The 25,644-nt window shown below is 47.4% G+C and overlaps 2 protein-coding genes across 2 annotated transcripts in view; both read right to left on the bottom strand.

Moving 5' to 3' along the window:
- Positions 1 to 2,985: 2,985 nt before the first annotated feature.
- On the bottom strand, positions 2,986 to 23,357 carry EDC3 (enhancer of mRNA decapping 3). Its single transcript, XM_018081430.2, has 7 exons — positions 23,338 to 23,357; positions 20,544 to 20,747; positions 19,039 to 19,352; positions 14,815 to 15,150; positions 6,390 to 6,543; positions 4,734 to 4,951; positions 2,986 to 3,523 (listed from the first exon to the last, which is right to left on the bottom strand). Exons 1-7 carry the CDS (start codon positions 23,355 to 23,357, stop codon positions 3,189 to 3,191), a joined length of 1,581 nt encoding a protein of 526 aa, XP_017936919.1. The 3' UTR covers positions 2,986 to 3,188.
- An 840-nt stretch (positions 23,358 to 24,197) lies between these two features.
- LOC103766731 (cytochrome P450 1A4) overlaps positions 24,198 to 25,644 on the bottom strand; it is a 5,245-nt gene continuing 3,798 nt past the window's right edge. Inside the window, exon 6 of the mRNA XM_029963164.1 lies at positions 24,198 to 25,514. Coding sequence (XP_029819024.1) covers positions 25,208 to 25,514 — 307 coding nt within the window. The 3' untranslated portion in view covers positions 24,198 to 25,207. The remainder of the gene's footprint in view (positions 25,515 to 25,644) is intronic.

Here is a 25,644-nt window from a genome sequence, read left to right on the forward strand (position 1 = left end):
CTTCCCTTGTAGGCTGATGTAGAGTTGTATTGCTTCCAGCTTTGGCTTTTCTGCCAAAGGAGAGGGAGGTGGTGAAAAATTAACTGGACTCGTTGAGGGTGAGTGGGCTGAACTCGCCCTGGTCTCGGCCCTTGCAGGAGGAAGGTTCTAGAATCAGAGCAGAATAAATAGCTGCACACAATAGCACACATGAATAGTTGCACTTTATTTCAGGGAATCCCCCATAGTGGCAGGAATTGGTCATTACAAACATTAGGTCACAAATGGAATATCAAGCAGTGCCACAGCGCAGTGATCTTCATGTGTCTGTGACCAGAGCAGTACTCTGGGGCAGGTCCTATGATGGTGGGGCAGGTTGGGAATAGAAACTATCCCAAACACAGATAAAAAAAAGTGTTCCATTCTTTGAATTAACCGGCAAGGTAGGAGACAGGGGGGAAGAAGGGACCTAGACCACTTTCTGGGTCTTTGAGTGCTCCAGAAGAGCTCGCATCTCACATGTGTTTCAGGTGTGGGAAGCCAGTACTTCCTCAAGAAACATCTGAATCTGAGGGGAAGTACAGCCAAATACCCAAATCTACCAGAAAGTGAGCACGCTGTGACATTAACACAGCCCAGAGCTGCCTACTGTGCCCTAAACACTGCACTGGTCAGGACTGGGAATCCCTTTCCTTACGCGAGGGTCTGTACCCTCCTGTTGTGCAACACTGTTCACTTTACTTCATTTTATTTTTTGTTTAAACGTGGGGAACCATTGCAAGACTGGCAACACGCAGGGCCTCAGTGCTTCCCAGAACTCAATCCCTGCATTTTACCTGCTCAGTGCCTTCCAGGCAGGTAAGTTCAGCCAGTGGCCTGTTACTGCTCTGTGGGTACAAGCTACAGTACAACAGCCAAACCCAGAAAGAGTTTGCCCAGAAAGGGCAAGAAAAACCTACAGAAAGAAGAAATTGAACCAGCAAGTCTCTTATTGAGTGTCTTGAGCAAAGAGAGTGAAAATAAGGAGACTAAAGCTAACATTGACTACAGCAACAACCTTTTTAACCCACTGTTGCTTCCAAATATAAGATCTGAGGAAGTGGAAACAGCTGAAAAACCAAGAAAGGCAGAAGGAAACGTTGTGTTTGTGTCATAAATAACCACCACACTGCTGTCCTGTCCCAGTCAGAAAGAACCACAGCTTGGTAAATGCCACAAATGATGCTTTGCCCTGTCCACAGGAGAGGAACAGCTCGAGGGCAGGGCCACCCTCTATCCCAGCACTGCCGAGTCACTGAGCCCCTCCAAAAGCAGCTGAGGGGAACCAGGGCTCCAGCCAGCAAGGACAGAGCCCTCGCTCCTGCTGAGGTAGATATGGTGAGGTGCAGGGGGAGAGACCTCAGGGGCTGCAGGGTGAGTCCAGCACTCAGCCTCCTGGGTCCCTCCAGGCTATATTCATTCATTAACTGCTGCTTTCCAACTAGGGAAGGCTCTTCCCTCCTCCTTTGATACCCCTTGCCTTTATTCCAAGCAGAGGAAAGAGAAAGAGGAGTGTCTGACTAAGTCAGACCAGAGCACATTGAGTCCATAGTTTTGGTGTGGTCCAGGCACTGGACCCACATGTTCCTGTGCTTCAGCCTCCACAGGGATCTGGCTGCCCTGGACAAAGGCACCGTTGGAAGGTCTGAAGCTCTCCCAGATGCCAGAGCAGGGCCTGTGCAAGGTTTAGGCGCTTGCAGGAGCCCTGGGGACACACAAGGTATGAGAAGAGCAGCAGAGCTTCAAGCACTGCCCACACTCACGGCATCAGCCCGATTCCTCCAAAGGAACAGTTTGGCCTTACAGCACCTTCTGCATCTCCAGCGCTTCCCTGGCTCAGCTGCCAGGCACAGAGCCCTCATGGGGCACACTAGATGCCAGTACTAAGCTGATTCCCAAAGCCAGCTAGCTAATGGTTCCTCAGCTCATCCCTGCTCCAGGCACTGCACCAAGGCTCCAGTGGGCCAGCAAAATGAACAGAGGGAATAATAACCCAGTGCTTCCCAACAGTGCACGGGAAGACAGTGCACCACTAAAACAGACTCCCTATGGAAATTCAGCCTAGAACCCCCTGCCATACCCCTCCAGGACCGCAGCAGTTCTCACCACACCATTTCCTGCCAGCAAACAGGACCCAAGTCCTTCCTCAGGCTGGCTCCCAGCACAGACACACCCACAAGCCCACCCTACATGAAGCCTTTGACTCCAAAGGGTATGAACGGATCCATGAGCTACTTCCCAAGCCCTACCAAATGTAAGAGGGATACTGGAAGCACAGTAGGAACTTACCCAAAACTTCACCTGCACCATACACCGTGCAACAGACCCAGAGCAACACTGCTCTGCTTCACTCTCCTTTCCCTGGTTCAGCCACTCACTGTGCCAGAAAAGAAGAAAGAATAAAAGAAACAAATCCAAACCCCACAAGTATCCTGGAAAAGTTCTTTTCCATAACACACCTCAAGCCCACAGGCCTGAGCTTCACCCACAAAGTGAACAAAGAAAAGCCAACAGTATATAAGCAGTAAGGCCTAGCTGAGGACATCAGTGTTCCCAGAACATGTGTGACCTGAGAGCCTCTGGCTCCTGACACAAGCTTTCTGAAGAGGGAATGCTCTCCATGAGGGCCTGGAGAGGGAGGGAGAGAAAGCTACACCTGCCTTCCAGAACACAAAATGGGAGGGGGAGTCAAAAAGAATACCGGAACCAAAACAGATTCTCCCTCAAAGAAGGGATTTCTACACAACCAAGGGGTACTGTTCCCACCAGGATGTCCTTGCTGGGAATATCCAACCAGAAGGACCAGAAACACATCTCAAAGCTCCAAACTACCCTTATGTGTACCACCTCCCAGCCGGGCCTGGGCCACAACAGCCACCTTTGCCGGGGACAGACACCATCTTCCTGCACGTTCCTTCATCCCATGGCACAAGAGAATGAAAACTGTTTTGCAGGAACATTCGCTTCTTTTTTTTTTTTTTTTTTGGTTCATTTTATGATTATTCTATTTTTTGTTTTTTTTTAAATACACAACATTTCTTCTGGAAGGCAAGCTCTCCAGAACTTCACATCCTTAAGGCGTCATGAGTTTACCAGCCAGGACCCACCGGACAGCTTATGTGACAGAGCTCCTCCTCCCGTCTTCTCTCCCTTCTGAGCCGGGACGGGCTCTAAGTGGAGTGCAGGGGGATGACGAATTTGCAGCCGAAGGGCGAGTGGTAGTTTATTCCCACTTCCTGAAAGACCTTCTGGGGAATGCCAATGTCACAGAGGTACACGCGGCCCGCGCGCTCGCCCAGGGGCAGGGGCAGGCCCAGGGCAAGCGACCACTTGGCGTCGATGCCCAGCTCCATCTCGCTGATCGGGGGGTCTATGCTGAGGACGGGGGCCCGGTTTTGGTTGGCCCAGTCCACAACTGCTTTGTACCAAGGCTGATCCCTCAAAAAGGCATTTTCGTGACAATCCAGGCAGTTGATCACTAGGTCAACGGGGGTGTCTGGGAGGTCTGAAAGAAACACAAACGCCGCTGAGCGCTGAGAACAAGCTGAAACCATGAAGGCTCATTGGTGTCTCCCCTCTTTGCTTTGCTAAAAGATTTTTGGGTTTGCCCCCAGCATCCAGTCTTGCTGCACAGTCTGGCCTTACCAGCTGTTATTGCCATCCTTCTCAAAAAATACCAACATCAATATTGAACAGCTCTTTAACACTTTGGGAACACCCACAGCCTCTCAGGTACAAAAATCACATCGAGTGGTCAGCATGTGAGCAGTCCCAATACTGCTGAGCTCACCAGCCCAGGCAGCCCAGGGAAGCAGTAGTGCTCTCTTTCCGTGACAAAAGGACCATTTTCTATTTCACAAGCTGAAAGATAAGGCTGTTTTTCTGGAACATACCAACTACCTCTGCTATGGAAAGGAAGCTGGTGTGCTGCACTGCTGCCTGCCCCACCAAGCTCTGTAGCTCTCTGCACTCACCTGCTCTGTATCACATCTGCTGCATTCCCACCATCTGCTGCATTGCCCTTACCTGACAGACCACAAAGTCCTTGGTGCAAAATCATGCAACTGTTTGGGTTGGAAGGGACCTTTAAGTTCATCTCATTCCATCCCCCTGCCACACCTTCCGCTAGACTGGGTTGCTCCAAGCCCCGTCCAACCTGGGATGGGGAAGCCATAGCTTCTCTGGGAAATTCATTCAAACCTTTTATAATGTTTTGTAACAGGCAAGTAGCTCTGTCAGCCCAGGATTGGCCCTAATTCCCAGGTCTGTTTCTCCCAGGTCTAAATGAACCAGGTTGGAAAAAACAACTGGTGAAATGACACTCAGAAGCTGGCACTCACAGGGGCTCAGTTTATTCTGTGGAATACTGAAACAGGAACTCTGACAGCTGCTGGGACTAGCTCAGCAAAGCTGCCTCCTGTTTAGCAGCAGCAGCTGCATGCTCATTCATTCACAGCTTCAACACGCTGAACAAGGTAGGCCCTTATCCTACAAGAATGGCTGCTCTCACTCAGATCAATACAGCAGCTCTTCCATGTTTGTTCCGACCAGAAACATCTGTAGCAGCACAACTGCTCCACTGTTGGAGAGCCTGCTGTCCCTCCAGCCTCTGAGCAGCCACCCAGCCGCGGCAGTGCCACTAGATGGTGCCAGGGGAGCGGGCAGGCACCAGGGAGCCACGCGCCAGAGAACCCATCTGCTCCTCGGCCGCTTACCTTTGACGCTGGACACCTGCTGGCCTTGTGTCTTGCTGAAAAGGTTCAGCTCGTTGGTGATGGATTCCAGCATCTTGACAAAGTTGGGGAGGAAAAGGATGACGTGGACGTCGTGGTTGGAGAGGTGCCGCCCGCAGCTGATCCCCTGGGCCCCCTTCACGTGGGGGCCGCACAGCAGCGCTACCGTGGGCCGCTGGTGCACGTTCTTGGGGTTCAGCCTGAAACACAGACAAAAGGGACTGTTGATAAACCCAAAAGCCTCCTGCCTTCTTCCTGCATGAGGAATTTAAAAAAAAAAACAAAAAACAAAAACCACCAATCAGTAAAATGCAAATTGCCAGGTGTTTTGCAAATCTTCCAACGACACTGTGAAGAAGGAACCCACATCCCTGCGTGGTGCTGACAGTAGAGAGCTGCTCTGCTTGCAGGTTCATAGAATCACAGACTGGTTTGGGTTGCAGGGACCTTTAAGATCATCTTGTTCCACCCCCCTGCCACAGGCAGGGACACCTTCCACTAGACCATGTTGCTCCAAGCCCCGTCCAACCTGGCCTTGAACACTTCCAGGGATGGAATCTGTGCCAGGGCCTCATCACCCTCACAGAGAAGAATTTCTTCTGTATATCTAACCTAAATTTCCACTCTTTCAGTTCCTGATGAAGAGTCCCTCCCTGGCTTCCTTGTAGGTCCCTTCAGATACTGGTAGGCTCCTACAGCCTTGTCTTCTCATTCCCTTCGTGACTTCCTTGCACCTCCAGCTGAGAGCACAAGGTCCCAAGGTCTCTGACTGCAGAAGAAAGCTGACTATCCAGCCTTAAACATATGGGGTGAGTTTCCCCATCAGAAGAGTCACAATTAAAAAAACAGAAATGATTTCTACTCCCTAAGCATTATCAACTGCAGAATAAAGTTAATTTGGCCTGGAAGCCATCAGGGCTTACAGCAGGAATTTCAGCTGACAGGGTCAGTGTTGCCTGTATGTCATCACTTACTGCTCTGCATCAAATGATCAGGTCCTCAGAAAGTACTACTGAATAAACAGATGGGGGTTTCAGGGTTAACTTTCATGTCAAGAGCAAGTAATTTGGAGCAGCTATCAACAACATAACGCAGGTGCAATTTCTACCCACATCAATGACCACGGAAGTGCAGGCACAGAGAAGGCTCTTCAAAAGAGTCAGCAGGTTTGTTCATGCAAAAAGCAGTAAGTGCACTCCAAACCTGCTGCAAACAGCCCTCCAAAAGAGCAGGATGCTCTCAGGTGAGGTGCAAATCCCTGAAAAGCTAATTTAGCCCTGCAAAAAGCTAAGCAGCACTTGGTTTTCATGAGCTGTCTTCTGGTTTTATTGATATCATTAAATCGTAGCATGTAAAAACAACAAAGGGAAGGTTTATTTACATGCAAACAGGAGGAGCTCATTAGATATTCTGCAGTGGCTTAATCTGCCTCAGGTAACACCTGTGCAAAGCTCAGTTCCCTGAAAAAATTCCCAGTAAGGGGAGAGAAAAATCTCATCTCCCTCTGCTTTGAGTCAAGAGACACTCCCGGGATGCAGGAGCGAAAAAGAAGCCCTTTGGCAGCAGGCACCCAAATGCCAGTGACCTTAGAGGAAACCTCTCAGCCTTGTAGCTCACCTTTAGTGGAACAATATTTACCTGTTGGGTCCCCCGAGGAGACTTAGGGCCATCTGGCTGGCACACACTCCCGTCATCTCCAGCCTCCGCTCCAGAGTCAGCCCGTGCTTCTCTGCCACCGAGAGCAGCTTTTTGTGGAGCTCATAGGACACGCTTGGAACCACCAGCCCGGAGTCTAGGGTTCAAAAAGAGGGGAGGGGGACAGAAATGGGGACAATCAGAGACAGAAACAATGGCAGTGAAAAAGCTTATTAGCTGTTACCAAGGGTCTGCTTCCCCCAGTATTCCAGATTCTTCCCGAGACCATCAAACGAATCCAAATTAGTGCATCAGCCTACTCTGAGTGAAGCAGAGACAGCTAAACACAACTGCTGGGCTTAAAATAACATGCTTCCACAAAATTGAGCAGGCAATTTTAGCAACACATTCACTGAGAAGGCTTTTGTGACTTACAGATGGAATATTAAGTTTTTTCTTAATGGTTTCCAGGCCACCAGTGCTTTAACCCACACATAAAGTGTTCCTGAGCACTGTGAAAGTCAGAAGAGAAGCTGTGAAGCAGATTTCCCATCAGAAAAAGCTTGGATGTGCTTTGCTTCCTGACGTTGGTCCCCAAAATCCCACATATCACAGCAAAACAAGTCATCCCACATTTACTAGGCAGGCATTCCCTGAGCTGTTCCGTGCCAGAAGGGCTGCTCCAGACACAACAGCTGGATCACGACACACTACAGCAGCAGGGAAATGATCAAAGAACAAACCCTGCAGAAATAATTCCCAGGCATTTCTGACAGCCTGGCCTACCAAGCCAGGAAATGCTCCAGCATGTGGATCAAGGGAAAACAAAGAAGAGAGGTTTTGTTAAGTGCTGAGAACAGCGCCTGAAGTAGTCAGGGATACATCCTTCCCACTCCCTGAGTAACTGTTTGGGATGATTCTTTATACTTCCCTGCTCGAAGCAGGCCAAGCTGGCACTGATTACACATAAATGAACCCCACCACAGCATCTGCAAACTCTCCTGGAAATAAACACAGAGGATTACTTGCCATCAAAAGGCAGCTTGTGCCAAGGGGAGCCACAGGGATTTTTTGGTGGTTATTGAATAGCAGAAGACAAGAAAACTGGAAAGAATTACTGATGGTGTTTGGAGAGAGAATGCAAAACCTGAGGAACAGGTGAGAAACAGCTGCATCACCCAGCCAGATATCAGAGTCATGGAATGGTTTGGGTGGGAAGGGACCTTAAAGCTCATCTTATTCCACCCCTGCCACAAGCAGGGACACCCCCCACTAGACCAGGTTGCTCCAAGCCCTGTCTGACCTGGCCTTGAAAATTTCCAGGGATGGTACAGCCACAGCTTCTCTGGGCAACCTATTCCAGGGCCTCACAGGGAAGAATTTTTTCCTAATACCTGATTTAAACAGCATACCCTTGAATATCTTCAGCCACAGCAATCAGCCTCTTTATTCTAACTTTTCTCCAAAATAATTCTGATCTCCAACTCCTTTGCTCTGCGTTTGAGGACTCCCACTACGTGGAATCAGAAGCACACCCAATTCTTCCCTTCAAGTATCCTGCAAGTTCTGGATGTCTTTAACTATCTCCCAGCTAAGGAGCAGAACAGATTAATTCCCTTCCCATATGGGATGGCCACATAGCTGGAGCACAGCTGCAGCAGGAAAAGCTCTCAGCCTCTTCTCTTCATATCATTCCAAGCTAAGCAAGGAATCCCAGCTGAGTCCAGCTGTCAGCTTCGACTCTGGGACAGGCAGATGAGGTGCACAGGAGTTAGGCACCATGGGTCAAAAAGGTCCAGGACTCAAACTGACACCTGCTACAGCTCAGGCACAACGCCAAACATCAGGTCAAAGCATGAACTCAATCCCTCCATCAGCTTCTCTCTTCTCCATTTTCCAGTTTTCACCACCCAGCAGCCCTGGGTCATCATCACGCTCCCACCAGCCACTCCCACATCTGAACTGGAGGTGACAGAGGCCTCCCGGGTGCTCATGGCAGCCCAACTGGGTTTGGACTGCCTGTGCTAATGGGAAAGAACCGTGGCAATGTGACATGGCACAGTGAAAACACTCTGCAGCACTACGAGCTCAGAGGGGAACAGCCACAGCCCACACATCCGCTCCGGGAGGAAAGCCAACCGTTACTCGTGGGTTTGGGCTCCTCTGCAGACAGAAAACATAGCAAGAACCAGTTGTAACAAGCGAGTGCCACATTCAAATGAGAAATGCAGCATGTATTTTAATTGTGAGAAATTAAATGTGTACTGCCACATTTCCCCGGATGCCCCAGTCACCAACCACTAAGCCAAGCTACGGCGGAAATGGGAGCTTTTGCACATCTGGAGGTTTTCAGAGTCAAATCAGAGGTGCTTCTGCAAGGTCACAGCAAAATGCTGTGGAATAGACACTGCTGAGTCCTCCTGGACTTCATTCCTGGACTCCCTGGTGAAGTCCTTGCAGATAGTGAGGGCCCAAGCGTGTCGCAGCCGTTGACCTTGCACGCTAATTGCCGATGAAGTCACCTCTGCTCCCAGGCTCTCGTTCCAAGCAAGCAGGCACATTATCAAAGCCATCCCAGACTCCTGATAGCAGCCACCGAACACTCACAACCATGAATAACCCTGAGCCCGTCACTCCAGTCATGCACCTGCCCTGTGCTCACCCGCCCTCTCCGCAGTCACGCAGCCCTGGCTCTGCCCCGCTCCCATTCACGGTTTTCCTACTTCATCTTATTTTTCAAGGCAAGATTTTGAGGGAAGATTTGGAATGACTGACCCAAGGTCAGGATCTCCCCAAACAGTTTAGGGGGACACATCACCTGCTAACCCCAAACAGCGAGCTCCCAAACTCTATTTTTACTCCTTCTGAGCCACCCACAAATTCCCTGCTTAAATTTTGCACAAACTCCCCAAATTAGGACAACAAAACAGATGATCCATGTTCTGTATCGACCCAATTTAGTATGGAGCTTCTCTGTACCCATCCCCATCCTTCCCTCAGCGACCAGCTTTAGTAAAACTGCATTCACCATTAGCTAGATGCCACCCAGTGCCCAGTGGGTTAATCAAAGGGGGTTACTGGGAGGCAGCATTTAGCATGCCAGTTTGTCCTAATTGCTCCCTCTCAGGAGCAGGCTGTCATGCCAAGAGAACTTCCCTTCTTTGCCCTCACGCAAGGTCCAACCAGTCAGACTGGCTTATCAAAAGCAGACTCAGGGAGTTAAATAAACTCTGGCAGAGAGCAATCAAGGAGGCGACGTGTAAACCCACAAACAATAACACTACTGCCACAAAACTGAACCCGTGCCAACTTTAATTATGTTTGGGTTGGACAGGGCATCTTTATTGTTTGTTAATGAAGGCAATAAAATAAATTAGCTCAGGCCTTTTAATATTAAATAAATGTATTTTACAGCTGCCTGGGAAAGAAACCTACAAGGCAGATATAAACTAAACAGTTTTGTGACATGCAGAGTCACACTGGATGGATAAAACACCCTAGGGCAGCAGAAGGACCAAGCTAACTCTCAAAATGTTAAAGAATTTGGAGTTTTTCTCCCAGACAAGCCCTGAATATCATTCTCTGATGCCCAAATGCTTCCCAAGCTTGCAGGGGCAGGGAAAAAGGAGAGGGTTGATGGTAGAGAAGCTCAGTGTTAAGGTGTTAAGCCCTATTTTTTTTCTCTTGACTATTTCCCCAGTTCTCTAGTTCTCTGCTAAAATAAATTTTCTATTTCTTGTTCATTGCTAAAATAAATCCAGCCAAGATACAGGAATAGATCAGATAGAACTATACTTAGGATCTCCTGAAAGCTGTACTAACACCATTAATTCCAATAATAAATTCCAGGTTACAGAGCCTTATGGTCTGACAGTTTTACACCTCATGGTCTGTAACTCTTGTCCACGTCAGACAGATGGGACATTCGTGCTGTCCTTTGCTGGTTGTAAAGCTGGAATCACCTGCCTGCAGACTCAGCAAAACACAGCTGTTGCCCCACAAACACGAATGATTTTCTCCACAACTTTAAGGTTTAGATTTCTTTTCATTAATCATCATTATTTTTAATTATGACAAATTCTGCGGGAGTTCTGGCTGACCTTCCAGTGTCAGCCTCTCCCAGCATTAGTGCACAATTCACTCCAGCTGAGCAAAAAAACTATCAGAGGGACAAAGGGACTTTGCCCCGGGAGCACTTTGTTTTTTTCCGGCGGTTGGATAAAGCAAACTTCATTTGCACTTTCCTCAAAAGATCCCAGGAACACTTCACACATTCAATATACACAAAGCAGTCATCCAGATACTGAAGAGCTAAAAGCTACAGAGAGTAGAAAAGTCAGTCAAGGACATGGCACACCAAAGAAAAAGCCATACTGTTGGCATCACCCTCACTGGACGTGCCCAGCCTTAGTTTTGAGGTCTGATCCTGGCTCATAAGTTCTGCCTGCCCATATTTTCTTTCGCCATCTCCTTATTGTGAAGAAAAAAGGCTGTCTGAAGGACAGGCTTGAGGTCTGGTTAGGAGAGGACAAAAAAATAATGACACTTAGTCCCCTTTTTTTGAGCACAGGCCTGCTTTTACTTGACAACTTTGACAGCACCTGAGTCTAAAAAAATCACATTTATTTTCCAGAAAAGAGACGTGAGATGGAAATGGGGTATTTTCTACACCAACAGTGTTAACTAGAGGAGAACCTGCTTTGGACAAAGCCTGACCAGTACAGCAGGGAAATAATAAACACCTTATGTGAGAATAATAAACACATATGTGAGAACCATGAGGACAGCCTGGCATGCTGGAGACTGCCCTGTATAGAGTCACTGATGATGAACTGGGACTCTCCACCCTTCTGCAAACTCCTTTGAGCTACAACATTCCTGCAGTATGTTGGTTGGCTTTGCTAACAGACCTGATCCCAAAACACAGTGGTGTTCAAACACAGGTTGTTTTAGTGCCAACAGAAGGAACAGAGACAGACCTAAGCCAAACATGCATTTAAATTCTCCATCTGGACAGCTCTGGAAGTAGAAAAAGACAGCTCACACCTCCTGCAAGTATTGGCCTTTCCAGGGAGGTAGTTTTTGTTAAACACTTCCCAGTAAACAGATGGATCAATAGCATCCAAAAGAGTCAAGACTACTGGTGTATTTAGGAGGGATTCACATGTGGAGCCCCAGGGAGGGACTCAGCTCAGTCATGATCCAAGACCTGGTAAGCCACATTAGCTTCAGGTTTTCACTTTTGCCTGGAAAATATTCCCTGCTTACTTCTAAAACACATGGTTGTGCCTACTTGACAGCCTGGCTCCAAAAAATTAGCTCTCAGAAAAGCATCCTGGTGGACTGAAGCATTTATCCTACACATACCAATTTATTTGAGTCAGTAATAAAACCCCGGGCTGGAAGCCTTGCAGATGAGTCTTTTGGGAAACTGACCTCAGCAGTTTGTTTTTCCCTCTGCACCATCCTGGTTACTTCCTAGCTCCATGGCATAAAGAAAGCACACAGGGATTCACAGACTTCTTCCTGTCCCACAGTGATAAGAGCTGGATATTAACTCCCTGTCAATCTACAGCACCAGTGTTTGTGCTGTTACAGCAGACAGAGAATCACTGTCTAAGTCAGGGCTCTATTAACACAATCATTTTTCAGATTGGCCTAGGGTAAAAAAAAATGACAAAGCACTTCTTTCTTCTATAACTAGGAAGTGTTTTTTTGCAAGCAGAGCTTCCCTTAGGAAACCAGAAAAAATTCTGTAGGGCAAATTCCTGCCACAGACATACCCAAAATAAATGCTTTTGGAGCTCTTGGCACTCATCTAATTTCAGCAGCTGCTCTTTGAGCCACTAAGAGGCAGGCTACCTACAGCTCAGCATCCTCCTCCCAGCTGCTAAACAAAGAAATTGGGATTATTTTTTCTCCAGGAGACAGTCCATCCTTACTCCAGGCAGACTGTCCCTCTGAGGGTTGCCTTGCTACAAAAAGCACTCGACTGACTGCCAGAAACAGCAGGCACGTTACCACTGTTTACAAGAGCTTTTGCTAGATGGCCATTAGTATTCCCTAAGCAAAAGTAAACTTCCTCAGTGGACACAAAGGAAGTCATCCTCTGTGGGAAAAAATATCCCGAGACACAGCACTGGGACACTTCTATCACCGTTCATGGGACTGTGAACGTGCTCAGCTCAGCGCAGGCGACAGGCCACTGCCTGTCGTGTGACAGGCCAGCTTTTCTTCCAAACAAATCCAGAATTCTAGAGGGGAGACTAATCAGCCAACAGTGGCTAATGAGGTCAGTGAGACCCTGCAGTGACCAAGTGGAGTCGCTGACCACCCTCCCTGGGCAGCCCTGCCAAGAGCAAAACAAGACACTCCTCCTTTCACTGGGCTGCTCCCCTCAGCACGCTGCAGACGGGCAGCCAGGAGTTCCAGAGGAAAGGATGATGGAGTTCAGCAAAGAGGATTTAGTTTTTATCCCTCAATTTACTTACTGCTGCCTATTGTATGGTGGTTTTCCTCTCAGGAATTCTACTGCTAGAATCCCGTATCAGCCATTCTGCTCAGATTGGCTGCCAACAGTGGCTTAGCTTTTGTTTCAGACTAGACACCTACAGAGGCCCTGTCTCCTCTCAAACAAGCCAGCTGGAAGATGGATTGACAAGTAGGAAATGTTAAAAAAAAAAAGAAAACCACAAAAAAACACCAAACAAATAGGAAATCACATACAAAATGAAGAGGTACTTATTCACACAGCACACAGGCCATTGGTGCAGCTTCTTGCAACAGAGAGGTGCTGAAAGCTTGCAGAGATTTAAAAAGTAAGAGGTTAAATTAAGCAGAAAAAAAGCCCTTAATACTGAACTCTCTCTGCTGCCTCAGGAAGTATTAGAATTGTGGAAGACAAAGCAGCAGGGAAAAGTCTCACTGCATGTTTCTTTCCCTTTTCCTTAAGGATCCTTGGAAACACAACACTGAGCTGGACAGTTCTGCTAGGACCCACTATGTTTTCCTCTCACTCGAGACCAGAATGGAGCAACAGGAAGAGGGATGACACAAATGGAAAACTAGGATACTGTTATATACCAGAACCATTAAAAAAGCATACTTTCTAAAACTGAAAAGCAGCAAATCACCACAAATCCATCAGCTTCCTTCCCTGAAGGGTTTCACACCCCAGATGGAGTTTCTGGGCAGGGAAAGAATGACAGACCAAGGGCCTCCTCACACTTCTGCTCAGACCACTGGGATATCAGCTGGTTTGTGAATCTGCAAAAAGATCTGAAATTCGATTTTATTTTGATGTGGAAAAGAAATGTTCCTGGAATGCCAACTTCCCTTTACTCCTACATTTTGCAAGCTAAAAACCGAAGGCAAGACATCCCAATTAGGCTTAAGTTACGAGGAGCTAAATGTGGCACAAAGCACATCTGCTATACTTGATAGCTTGTGTGTGGATAGAAATAAAAAGATTTGTCATAGTAAAATCTATTCACATCCATAAGTGGCTCCTTGTGAAATTACCATTATCCGGTGTTTGGCCAAAAAAATTCTACTGAATACGAAATAAGAACTCTTACTTTCCCCAGAGCCAAGGATTAGGAGCTGATTAATCATTCCCTACGTTTTGACTGAGGAGTACTGCTCACTGACTCACCCCACTTCCCTCTCCTCCATCCAAGAGCTGACTTGGTGGCAGCAAGGACCAGAAATCGGAGTTGCAGGAAAACATCTGCACAGCAGCTGGCACCAGTGAGTCAAACTAATTTCCCCCGATGATACACTGGAATATTTCAACTCAAGTACCTGCCTAGAAGGTCTTCTTTCCTTTTACAACAAAGACCAGCCTTCCAGGGTTCAATCTTTCATACAGTAGCAGTGGACAGTAAGTGGGGGGGGAAGACCTCACATAAAAAGCCTTTTGTACAAAGAATGTTTGGAATTATGGATGGGAAGAGCCAGAAGTGTTTCTGGAACTGTATTTACAGCTATGCAGAAAGTTAGAACTACGACCCAAAGAGTATCAGAAGCACATGAAATCTCCTGCCTTTAAACATGAAAGCACAAAGTCTGAGACCATCCCTCTGTCACTCTCCAGAGCCAGCAGACGAGTCCATGGTGGTTCACCAGGCTACTGAAGTCAAAGCAAGGATTTGAACACCTCTCCTACAGTTCCCACTCCTGTTATCCAACCATCAGTTTTGTTCCCTACTGTGAAAACACTTACCTTGCTGCCCTACCTGAATATCTGTTACCTCAGAAATATTGTAAATAAAGGCTGTATGTAGATACACAAATCCAACCTCACGTGAACAAATGCCCTTGCTTGTACCGCATTAAGCTGACAGACACCCCTTGGAGAAAAAAATCCACCCTGTGTGTCCCAAAAAAGCAGGAGTTTGGGTCCTTATCAGTAAGGGACGTGGCATACCCGTGCAGAATTCTTTGTTAGCGTTCTGAGGTACCACAATCCTTCTGTAGACTATGGGCTCCGATTCCAAGATGTTCTCGTCGTGCCGATAGCGAGCTGGTTTCTCGCTGGGGGTGCCCCGGGAACGGGTGCCACTCCTCCTCTCATAAGTTTCAATCTCTTCAAACACAGCTGCCTTGTCAAAAAGGGCCAGGTTCCCTTCGAAATCAAAATCAGTGTCTGGGATTTCGTCGATGTCGTCCCCAAAGCACTCGTCGTCCTTGCTCTTCATCTGCCCGTTCTTCAGGCCGCTCTTCTTCGGAGTCACTTGGTTCGGATGACGGCTACTGGATGACCCTGAAAGAAAAGAAAGGCAGGTTGTAAGTGTGTCACAAATGGAAAAAGCCACTTTCTCAGGAATTTTGTGAGAGAGGGGAGCTAAAGCTTACAGTCCCCGCCCTCCAGGGATACTCGCTTCCACAAGAAGCCGTCGACCTCATCCCTGGCATTACTCATGCTCAGCTAAGCCAGCGGAAAACAGAACAAGAGCATCAGGAAAGGAACTTTCAGGGACTTTCTACCAGCAAGGTTAGAAAAACAAGCTTCACCACAGTAGCAGAAGTGTTTCTCCATGTTCTATTTAATCCCAGGCAGTATCACATGGGTGGCAAGATAATAAACTAACTGTAATCTACAAGTTTTCCTCCTATACTGAGCTCATGTTAATCCAGGTGTGTGGCCCAAGATCTTCCTTGGAATTTCTCTCAACTTCAGAAACTAGTGTGTTTTATTTCACATTAATGATCTTTAAGGGAGAACTTCAAACTGTGAATATAAAGGATCTCTTTTTCCTCACCCTTGCTATCATTTCTGAATTGCATAGTCCATTCCCTCATTCCTGTTTTGTTATCCTACTTATTCATCACCTTTCATGTTGAGGTACACTTCTTTCCAACCACAAGTCATTGGGAAAGCCCAAATTCTCTGGAGTGAGACTGATGAAAGTCTCCTGCTTATGGCTGGAGATCGACTGATAGAAATATGCAATTACAAGGTCAACATATCCCTTTACTTGCTTATTTCTTACATTATTGTTCAAGTCTAGACAATATTAATATGTCTGTCATTCCTAGTGGTAAATTTGCAATTACTACAAAATATTTTAGGCCAATTCCTGCAATTACAGGAATCACCAACAGTGTCCAACAGATGGAGTAAGTTATCAAGCAAAAACTGCTTACTCTACTGAAATATTTCTAGTTGTTTAACATGATTACTTTTGTGAGGGATTTATACAAATGAGTGTGAGATAATCCATTTGATAACACAGAAACAAACAACGTTAAGTCATCTAAGGAGACTCAGAAAACATCCCAAAAGATCTGCAATGCAACAGGCACAAACTCCACAAGCAACCTTCAAGTTACCTGTCTCCTTTCTAGGTGCAGACAAGTCCAGCTTAAACACATCTAACTTACGCCATGCAAGTCAGCTAAGAATATGTACTTTTATTCCTAGCTAGGAATGCTAGTTAGGGATTTTTCCTGTATTTTAGACAGTGTGTGACTTGGTTTTTCTAGAGAACTGTTACAGTGACTAACCTGAAAGCTTTTCCAGACCCCACAGCAAGACCCCAAATCTTCAAGGCTTTGCAGTCAGTCATCATTCCTCGTAAAGAAAAATACCCAAAACACCCTTCTTCAGCGAGGAGAGACTACAATACACCTTTTGTCACTGAAGGACAGACAGCAGAATTCTAGAATTGCTGGTGACAAAACATGATTTAGGAGAGGGGAAAGGGTAAGGCTTTCTGGCAAGTAGAATTCCAGTAGGCACACTGCAACCACTCATTTACGTGCATAGTTTTGAAAGCTTTTCAATAACAACTTCCCATCTGTCCTAGATAAAGAGTTCCCAAACCAAAGGTGACACATAAACCACTCCAAAGCTGGACACAACTTGGTATGGAGCTATAAACTGACACTGCTGACAACAGAATCACATCTGCTGTTGCTGCTATGAAGAATGAAAATGAGAAATGAAAACACAGCAAAACAAGTTCCCTCAAAACTCAGAAACTGCAGGTCAAAGCAATAGCCAAGGGACTCTAGAATAAGCCAGAGCCTACAATGCCACAAGGGCAAAACATGCCTGCTTCTTGTGTCAGCACCAAGGGTTAGGGCAACTCAGGTTGATCCTGTTACACTCCTTGCCAGATTCCTCTGCAGACAACTCCACGCTTCCCTCAGCTGACCTGGAAAGCACAATGTGGGGACAGGAGCAGCTGATGTTAGCACTGTGTAAATGCCAATGGAATAAAGGGCTGCACCAGCAAGGCTGGGAGAACAATGGCTGGAAAGCTCCCTGGACTCCCCTGCAGCCACAATGAATGGGAGCCAAGAGCGTACCACATCAAAACATGCTGGCTTTGTGGTGGGCAGCTCCCTAATCCACACCGATGGATGCCAGCTCTGGAATACTGCCGACCCACACAGCCAGATGGCTTTTTACTGACTGCCTTGCAATATCCCAACAGAAGTTGCACAGAATGTGGCAGGGGAACAAGCTGTGACCACAGTAAGAGTCCTCCCCTTAAAGCATCATCTTTTAGACGGGAAAATCAGGCACCTGGTGGCACTCAGGGAAAAGAAAAGAGCCAAGAAAAAGAGCAAGGGGAGGAAAGGGAAAAGTCAGGCTACAGAAAGCCAGATCTCCTAGTCCAGCTCCTTTCAGATCACAGCTTCCAGAGCCTCTGCCCTGAATGAAGCTTACTAAGGAGAGCAGCACACGGCTCCACAGCAAGCTGGCAGCTCTGCACCACACAGAAAAGCACCTCCCTCAAAAGATAAACAACCCTTCCTGGGCTTTTTTTGTTTCTAAGGAAAAAAAAAAAATCAAACTTTTCAAGTATAGCACACAAGCAAATGTAAAGTCTCCAGCAAGCTGGCTGTGTTCCTGCAGGATCCCTGAGGGAGCTCTTCCCGCCAGCCCTGGCACAACGAGCCTGGTGCCAGCACGGCACCAGAGCCATTGTTGGGAAATCTGCGTTGGTATTTGTTGTTTATTGATTCCTGTCACACAAGTACTCCAAAGGGGGAATTCTGTCCCTGGCTCGGCACGCTAAAGGCCAACGAGAGGTCAACTTTCAGCTGTATTAAGCCCTGTATGACTGAAGTTCTGCATGACACGTCAGCCCATTCTTCCCCAGAAACCTGCACCCACAGTCTCCACAAAGCCAGGACCATCCCCATCCCCCTCCCAACACTCATGCATCACTCACCCTACCCTCCAAATACACACGTTTTAGAGGGTAAGAGATCATTTCTCTACCTCCTTTATTCCAAAAGGAATACAAGCTAACAATCTACAGCTAGGACCTTGCTCAACTTGTTTCAAAGTCTGCAAAATAAAATGTGACCTGTTGTTGTGCTTATGCAAACCCAACACAAGGTATTTGTGGGCTGAAGCACTCTCTGCTCCCCCTGGACACCCTGGAAGGGGTGAAAATAATCCAGCTGCTGGTGGGGGAGAAAGACTTCCAGAGGTCTAGGAACTTCTCCATAAAAATACAGCCTTTGACCTCTTTAACTCACCCACCCCACCTCGGTTTTGTTTCTTTCCTAAATACAAGGGGGAAGGGGGGAAATTGAAGTCATGGAAATACACTGGATACACACTGATGCTTCAACAATTAAGTCATGGAAATATGCTTGATATATACTGACATTTCAATAACTGGATGATGAAGATCTGGAAAGCAGGATCTTTGATTAAAAAAAAATTGAAAAACCCAGTTTGGGCCCAATTTTGAAGATTTTTATCAAGAGAAACAAGAATAAAAGATGTTTGACTTTGGGATCATCCTCATTAATTTGTATTTTCAACAGCACAGCAAAAAAAACATTTGTAATTATGTATAGGGTGATGTTGTAATAGGTTATGGGTAATCAGGCTTTAAATAGAAAAGCTTGATAGTTTTGTTTCCAGTTCCTTTTAAAGAAAAAGAAGAGCCTGGAAACAGTGCAATTTTCAAACAGGAAAGACAGCAAGAATGGGGAAATCTTTGAATTAGCATCAGACATTTTTTATGTATGTAGAAATACACTCTATTTCAGAATAACACACAGGGTGAGTCAGGGAAAATTTCCAGCCCTGTTTGCAAAGTTCTTGCTGAAGAAGGGAAGATGTTGCAGCAGTAACTCAGGCAGGTAAAAAGGAAAGTAGCAGGATAACACACAGACTCACAGGAATTGTGCCTGCGACGGAAGCTTTTGGATTGAGTCAGCGCTTCCAGGTGTCGATCCATGTAGCTCTTGGAGCACTGCTGCTGTGGAGAGATGATAATATCCTGATTCTTCATGTCTGTTCTCCTTGGGATATTCTGTGGAGCACTGCTGGAGATGGGCTTCTTTAACACTTTCCCGGTGCCGTTCTGACTGGGCCCCACCTGGCACCCAACCCCAGGGATGCCTGTTTCCATCTGCTGCAGATCCCCACATTTTCTGCTGTCCCCTGGCCCTGGGATCTCCAGAATCTTCAGCTCAGTAATGTCACCTGCCCTAAAAACAGGACAAGAAAAGCAGACGTTCAGGAATGTAGCACTCCAGGTACCTTTGCAAAAAAAAAAAACTCCTAAAGAAAAACATCCAGCATTGTATGGTGGGATTGTTCTGATGCCATTATCAACAGAAACAAGGGAATAAAAGGATTTTAATACTGAAACACACGGGATATTTCCACAGACATCAAAATACTAAACAAAAATAACAAATAACCATTTCAGTACTTCTATACTGCATCTGGATTTTGTTTGAAAGGTTCTGTTCTCAGCTGAAACAGGAATCAGTCAAGCAAAAACTGGAAGCAACTGGCCCAGACCTCTGCAAAAATCTGCATTAATTTAACACTTTCTAGATAATTAATTACTCTCAGCCTTGAGGCTTCTATTACTTTTAATCCATTTCTACAGAATGCCACCCTCAGATTAGTGCAGTTCATGCTCAGATAAAGATGGTGCTTCCCATTTCCACAGAAAAATATTATAAAGAAAACTTATCTAGCACTGGGCACAAGCCAAAAGGAAACAAAGAAGTGATTATAAAGATCTCCATTTGCATTGATTGCAAGAAATACATCAGAAAGTCTAGTTTTAACTTAGTATTTATCCAAGTGGGATATAAAAATAGACAGACTTCCACACATCTCCTGGAAGGATGTAGTTATTGCTTTTCTCCCACTCTCTCTCCTCAAAACCCAAGGAAAAAAAGTATTGACTTTGTGGAATTAATCTTATTGAAAAGTCAGTGACTCAGAGTCTTAACTAAACATTCCAGGGAACAGGAAAACATCCAGTGATGAGTGACTCTTATTTATGCCTTTTAAGCATGGTGTTACCAGGAACTGGTGGGAAAGAACTGCTGAGGGCAAAGCTTTGAAAAGCAGGTCATCCTCCTCAGTTACCCAAAACCTTAACAACAACAGAAAGAACACATACAATAATAAAGAAAGGTGTACATATATACACACAGAATCTCACCCACAAATAACCTCCAAGCCTGGCTCACTCTAGAATGTGAGCCAGGAACTAATCTCCTGACACAAACTAACACAAACCTGAGAGGCACTCAGTAGCAGTAAGGAAATTTAGGCCAAAGAGGTCATTTCTAGGTGGAAAAAAAAAAACAAAACATCCAAACCACAACAGACCTTGCCTGGAAAAAGGCAGGGGGAAAAAAGAGACAGACACTAACCTGAAGGTGACTTCTGGCACGAGGCATTTGACCCCGTTATGGAAGGGCCGTGTCAGGGAAATGGTCTGGCTGACCTGATCCACAGCCGACACTCTTCCTTGGTAGACTCCCAAGCTTTCTCCACAGTTAATTGACACAATGCTCCCAAGCCAGTCTGTAGCCATATTTCTGGCACACAGTTGCTGTAAAGAGACACAGCCCAGCCTGTAAGAAGAGGCAGAAAAGTGACAACCTGAGTTAGCATCAGCCGCATCCCCCGGCCCGTAACCCCGGCTCGCACCCAGGCTCTGGCTCTGCCAGCTTTTCCTGCCTTTGCAGGGAGAAAACAGCATCCCTATGGACACCAACGATCCCAGGGAGAGGGAAGATGCCTGGAGGGGCTTTGTGACGATAACACAGATGTCTGACTAACTGATTTCAGGATTTACAGATTCCAAGAGTATTTAGTCTTGCCTGTGGACATTCTCCCTGTGAGTTCAAAAAGGGAATTTATCTTCACTTCCCTGTTTAAAATTTTGGCATATGAACAGCGGGGCAGAACACCTTCTGTGAACAATCACAGTGAGATAACTGATCTCTGCACGTGCAAGTGAAAACCAAAACCTTTAAGGGAACAGAGAGACACAGAAGGAGGGAAAATCCCAAACACTGGAGTCCAGGACAAAAGTCTCCATGCTCTGCAGAGCCTGGATTATTAGTGTCACTGCCACAATTAAATAAATGAGAGGGGAAAAAAAAAAAAAAAGTTGCTCTGCTTTCCAGCACCAGAATCAGGGACAAAAACATCAAATTTGTTTAGTCAGATGTGCAGCCCCAACACACCTGGAAGCAGCTAAACACATCCTTTGATCTGAGATTTCCTCAGAACACAGGGAGGTGACAGGCTCACTAGCATCACCAGAGAGCAAGAGAGATGACAAGCTCCTAAATGTATAGATTTGCCTTTCATGCTGTAATCAAAGAGGGAGAATATGTTTGATATTTACTCTAAGAAACACGGCAGATAACGCACAGAGATCAACATCAACATACAAATCACATTCCTGGGAGAGGCATTTGAATTCTCTTCAAGCCTTTCCTGTGCTGAGCTTCTTGGGAAAAGATGCAAGGAAAACAAAAATCTCTGGATTGGACCTCCCCCAACTTTCATAGGACTGAAAACAAGGGATGCTTCAAAGGGCAGAAAACACTGAATTTGGTCACTAAGCCATAAATTCATCAGGACCAGCCTCCTTTCCTTCCCATTCTGTGTATTTATATTAACCCATGATGACAATGTCTGCATCCCAAGGTGATGGCTGATAAAAAGCACTCTCAAAACAGATAACACATCCCTGAGAACCTGTAGCAAAACTAAAATTTCATTTCCTCTCCTGTTTTGTTTTTTTTTTTTTTAATGCCCCTTAGGAAATAAGGGAAAGAGTTCAGCACACGTCATCACCTTACACAGATCCTTTCTAAAAATAAGACCCTCCTTTTAGCAAAAAAAAAAAAATTCTATGTTTGAGTGCAAATATAAACTAAACTATTCCAGGGCTGGATGGGGGTGGGCTGCCCTGATCCCCATAGGAAAACACAGAGTTCCCCATAGGTAAACACAGGGACCCTCTCCACAGGTAAACAAAGGGTTCCCCATAGGTAAACACAAGGGCCCCCCCAAAAGTAAACACGAGCCCTCCCCCCCACAGGCTAACACGGGGCCCCCCACAGACAAGCAGAGGGGCCCCCACAGCTGAGCACAGGCGCCCCGCAGGCCTTCCGCCCCTTGGCTGCCCCGGCCAGCCTCCCACCACGGCCCGAGCAAGGCCGGCCAGGCCTGGCACCCCAGCGCGCTCACGAGGCCCAGCCCCTCGGAAGGTCCGCGTCGCACCCCAGCCCGCCTTCCCGCCGAACACCTGGCGTGGCGGGCCGGGTGTTCCCGTCCCGCTGCCGCCCCGCGTGCTGCCCCTCACCCTCCGTCGCGCTCCCGCTCACAGGCCCGCTCGCCCGGCGACGCTCGGCTGCCGCCCCTGTCCGGCACCGCCCTCGCGGCGGCGCGTTCCGGCCGCCCGGCGGGACCATAGAGAGGAGCGGGGCGCCGGCGGGCGCATGCGCAGTGCCCGCGCTCCCGCGGCGCGGGCGAGCTCTCCTGAGCCCTTTGCAACCTCTGTCACCTCTGTCACCTCTGTCACCTCTGCCACACACCCGCCGTCTCCGTCCCGCCTCCCCATGCCCCGCTGACACCGTTGTCACGCATCCCCCCGCCCCTCCATGGCTGTCGGCATGTCCCCACCATCTCCATCGCACCTCCGTCGCCTCTGTGAGCTCTGTCACCGCTCCATCGCAGCTGTCACATGTCCGCTGTCCCACCCTCATCACGCCCTTCACATATGTATTCCTGCTGCTACTGCATGTCCTCTGTCGTGTCTCCATCACTGCTGCTAAATGTTTTCCATCACCTGTCACACCTCCATCCCCTCTGTCACCTTTCCATCCCCTCCATCACACCTCCATCCCCTCTGTCACCTTTCCATCCCCTCCATCACACGTCCATCCCCTATGCCACTTTTCCATCCCCTCCATCACACTTCCATCCCCTCTGTCCCCTTTCCATTCCCTCCATCACACCTCCATCCCCTCTGTCACCTTTCCATCCCCTCCATTCCCTCTATCACCTCTGTCATCTCCATCCCCTTCATCCCCTCCCTCACACCTGAATCACCTCTGCCACACCTCCATTCCACCTCCATCATCTTCATCCCCTCCACCCCTTCCATCACACCTCCATTCCCTCCATCCCCTCCCTCTGGCTCACCAGCAGAGACACAGACACATTCATCTCCCCCTCTCTCCTCGGCTGCATTAGCACGAGCTTTCCCCGCTCCACAGCTGGAGGCTGTTTTGCTCATTACTGGGAGGAAGGAGCGGGTGGAGTGCTGGATCCGTGTGCCGGTGGCTAAACACAGGCTGGGCCGGGGACACTAATTAAGAACAAAATCATTCTGACAGCAGCCAGTAACAATAACACGGAGGTGAGCGAGATCACAGGAGGAAGGCTCCTCTGCTACAGAGCAGCTTTCCATACCTCAACACCAAAATTAAAAATAATTCTGTGGTCCAACAAGGCTGGAAACCCCAGTGGGCTGATCCCTGCAGGGATGCCGCTTCAGGGATGCACAGACCCCAATTTTCCACCTACTCATTATGGGAATTTAGTGTTTATTGCCTTTTTTGTTTGTTTTAAGGGAAATTATGCAAAGCTTCAGATTTAACTGTGCTCCGAGATGGGGACAAGCAGAGCAGGTGATGGCATGAAACATCCCTCTGTGGATTGCTCCCTGAAAGGCTGGTTCTGACCTATTGATTCCATTTTTTTTTTCGGGGCTAGAAAGGCTAGTCCTGATTTTTAGTGAAATCCTGAACTGATACAGAGCTTGGCATCACCTCTCTGCAAATCCCAGCTGAGACTTTAGACAGCAGGAGGACCAGAGTCAGCTCCCATGGGGACTAAAATCTTCCCCCAATGCCACTGGTGTCCAGCCCACTCATGTCTCATAGGAAAAAAACCTGATGCAAAACATCTAGTCAGATTTTTAAGGATGATAGAGAGGTGTGGGGTGGTTTTTTGCCCTAAAAATCATTTCCCAGTGGAATAAGACCAGCAAGAAACTTAAGAAACTTTCAGATAAGTATTTATTGGGTTAGAAATATTGTGTGGTTTCTATCACAGCACACAGCTGCATTCCATACAAGTACAAACAAGCAGGAATTGCTGCTCTGTTTGCCATAAGGCTTCACCTTCCCACTGGCTAAAGCGGAATGCAGCATAAGGCACCTTCTGCAGTCCTCAAATCCTTGTTCCTTTAATTAGTCTGGATATAGAAATCTATTGCTTGATAAGAAAAAACCTATTAATTAAAAAAGCAGCAAATACAGAGTTAGTCTGAAAGCCAGAAGTGTCCTACTGTTCCTCTGTCCTTCCTGTCCCTTCTTCCCAGTCCCTTGATATTTTCCAGGCTTTGTGTTAGGAGTTCAGTTAATATCTCAATTTATGAGCAGCATTGCTTATGGACATATTTATTTTTCCTAGTAGTCTGCCACCAAGGATTGGTAAAAACACTCAGGAATTCACTCTATTAGTTAACATTCAAGGAATTTAGGTGGGTGGGTGCACACAGGACAGGTCCTCTTCAAATGCGTTCTGGTGCAGCCTTGAGAGCCCTTCAGAAGGCACCTGGAGCAGCGGGAAGCACCCATTCCCATTGGCACAAAGAGCTGAAGGCTTTGGGAAACAGGCTTTCCCCCTGTGAGATAAGTCTGGTCAGGTTTCTCTGAGGTTTATTTGTATTTGGATGAAGGGAGTTGTCCATCGCAGCTCCAGCTCAGGGCAGAGGACACCCCACCAACCTCCCACCCTGATTCTCCCACCCCCAAGCAGGGCTGCAATCCCCCTGGATCTCTCCAAGAGGCATGAGTGCTGGACCTCTGGTGAACATCCATGCGGGGAAGGGTGATGGAGCTGGCTCCAGGCGCTGCAAAGAGCCCTACAAAGCCGGCTTTGTCCCACCCTGCTCCCGTCCCCATGAGAGGAGCAAGCCTCCAGCGAAGCAACACAACAAGGGGCTGTGCCTTTAGCAAAAGCAGGCTGTCTGACGCTGAGGGCTGGCTTTCCTTCTTCTGGTGGCTTATGGAGAGCTTTTCATGGGAAAACGCTGCTTGATCTGGAAGCATTCGCACTTCTTGTACTTCATGGTCAGTCCGTACTGAGGGGTGATGTCCACCTCCTCCCCGGGGCGGAGGCTGAACTCCAGCTGCTGCAGCAGGGTGGTCAGGAAGAGGAAGATCTCCCAGCGGCCGATGGTCTCCCCGATGCATCGCCTCTTCCCCAGGCCAAAAGACAACACCTTGTCACTCTCTGTCCTGTTTATCTCCGTCCCCGCAGGGTTGAGGAACCGCTCAGGGTTGAAGGCTGAGGGTTCCTTCCAGAGGTTCCTGGGGCAGAAAAGAGACACACTTGAGGATACTGTTTGATCATAGAATCACAGAATGGTTTGGGAACCTAAAAGCTCATCTTGTTCCAACCCCCTGCCACAGGCAGGGACACCTTCCACTAGCCCAGGTT

The sequence above is a fragment of the Manacus vitellinus genome, unplaced genomic scaffold, assembly GCF_001715985.3.
Source record: "Manacus vitellinus isolate BGI_N305 unplaced genomic scaffold, ASM171598v3 scaffold_53_pilon, whole genome shotgun sequence".
Lineage (NCBI taxonomy): Eukaryota > Metazoa > Chordata > Aves > Passeriformes > Pipridae > Manacus > Manacus vitellinus.

Excerpts from the sequence above, each read along its gene's own strand:
- EDC3 (XM_018081430.2), bottom strand. The coding sequence starts at position 23,357 with ATGTGTCTGTGTCTCTGCTG. Across the intron at positions 19,353-20,543 it reads GTGCCAGAAGTCACCTTCAG|GGCAGGTGACATTACTGAGC; the intron begins GTTAGTGTCTGT and ends TCCTGTTTTTAG. Across the intron at positions 3,524-4,733 it reads GCAGGTGTCCAGCGTCAAAG|ACCTCCCAGACACCCCCGTT; the intron begins GTAAGCGGCCGA and ends TGTTTCTTTCAG.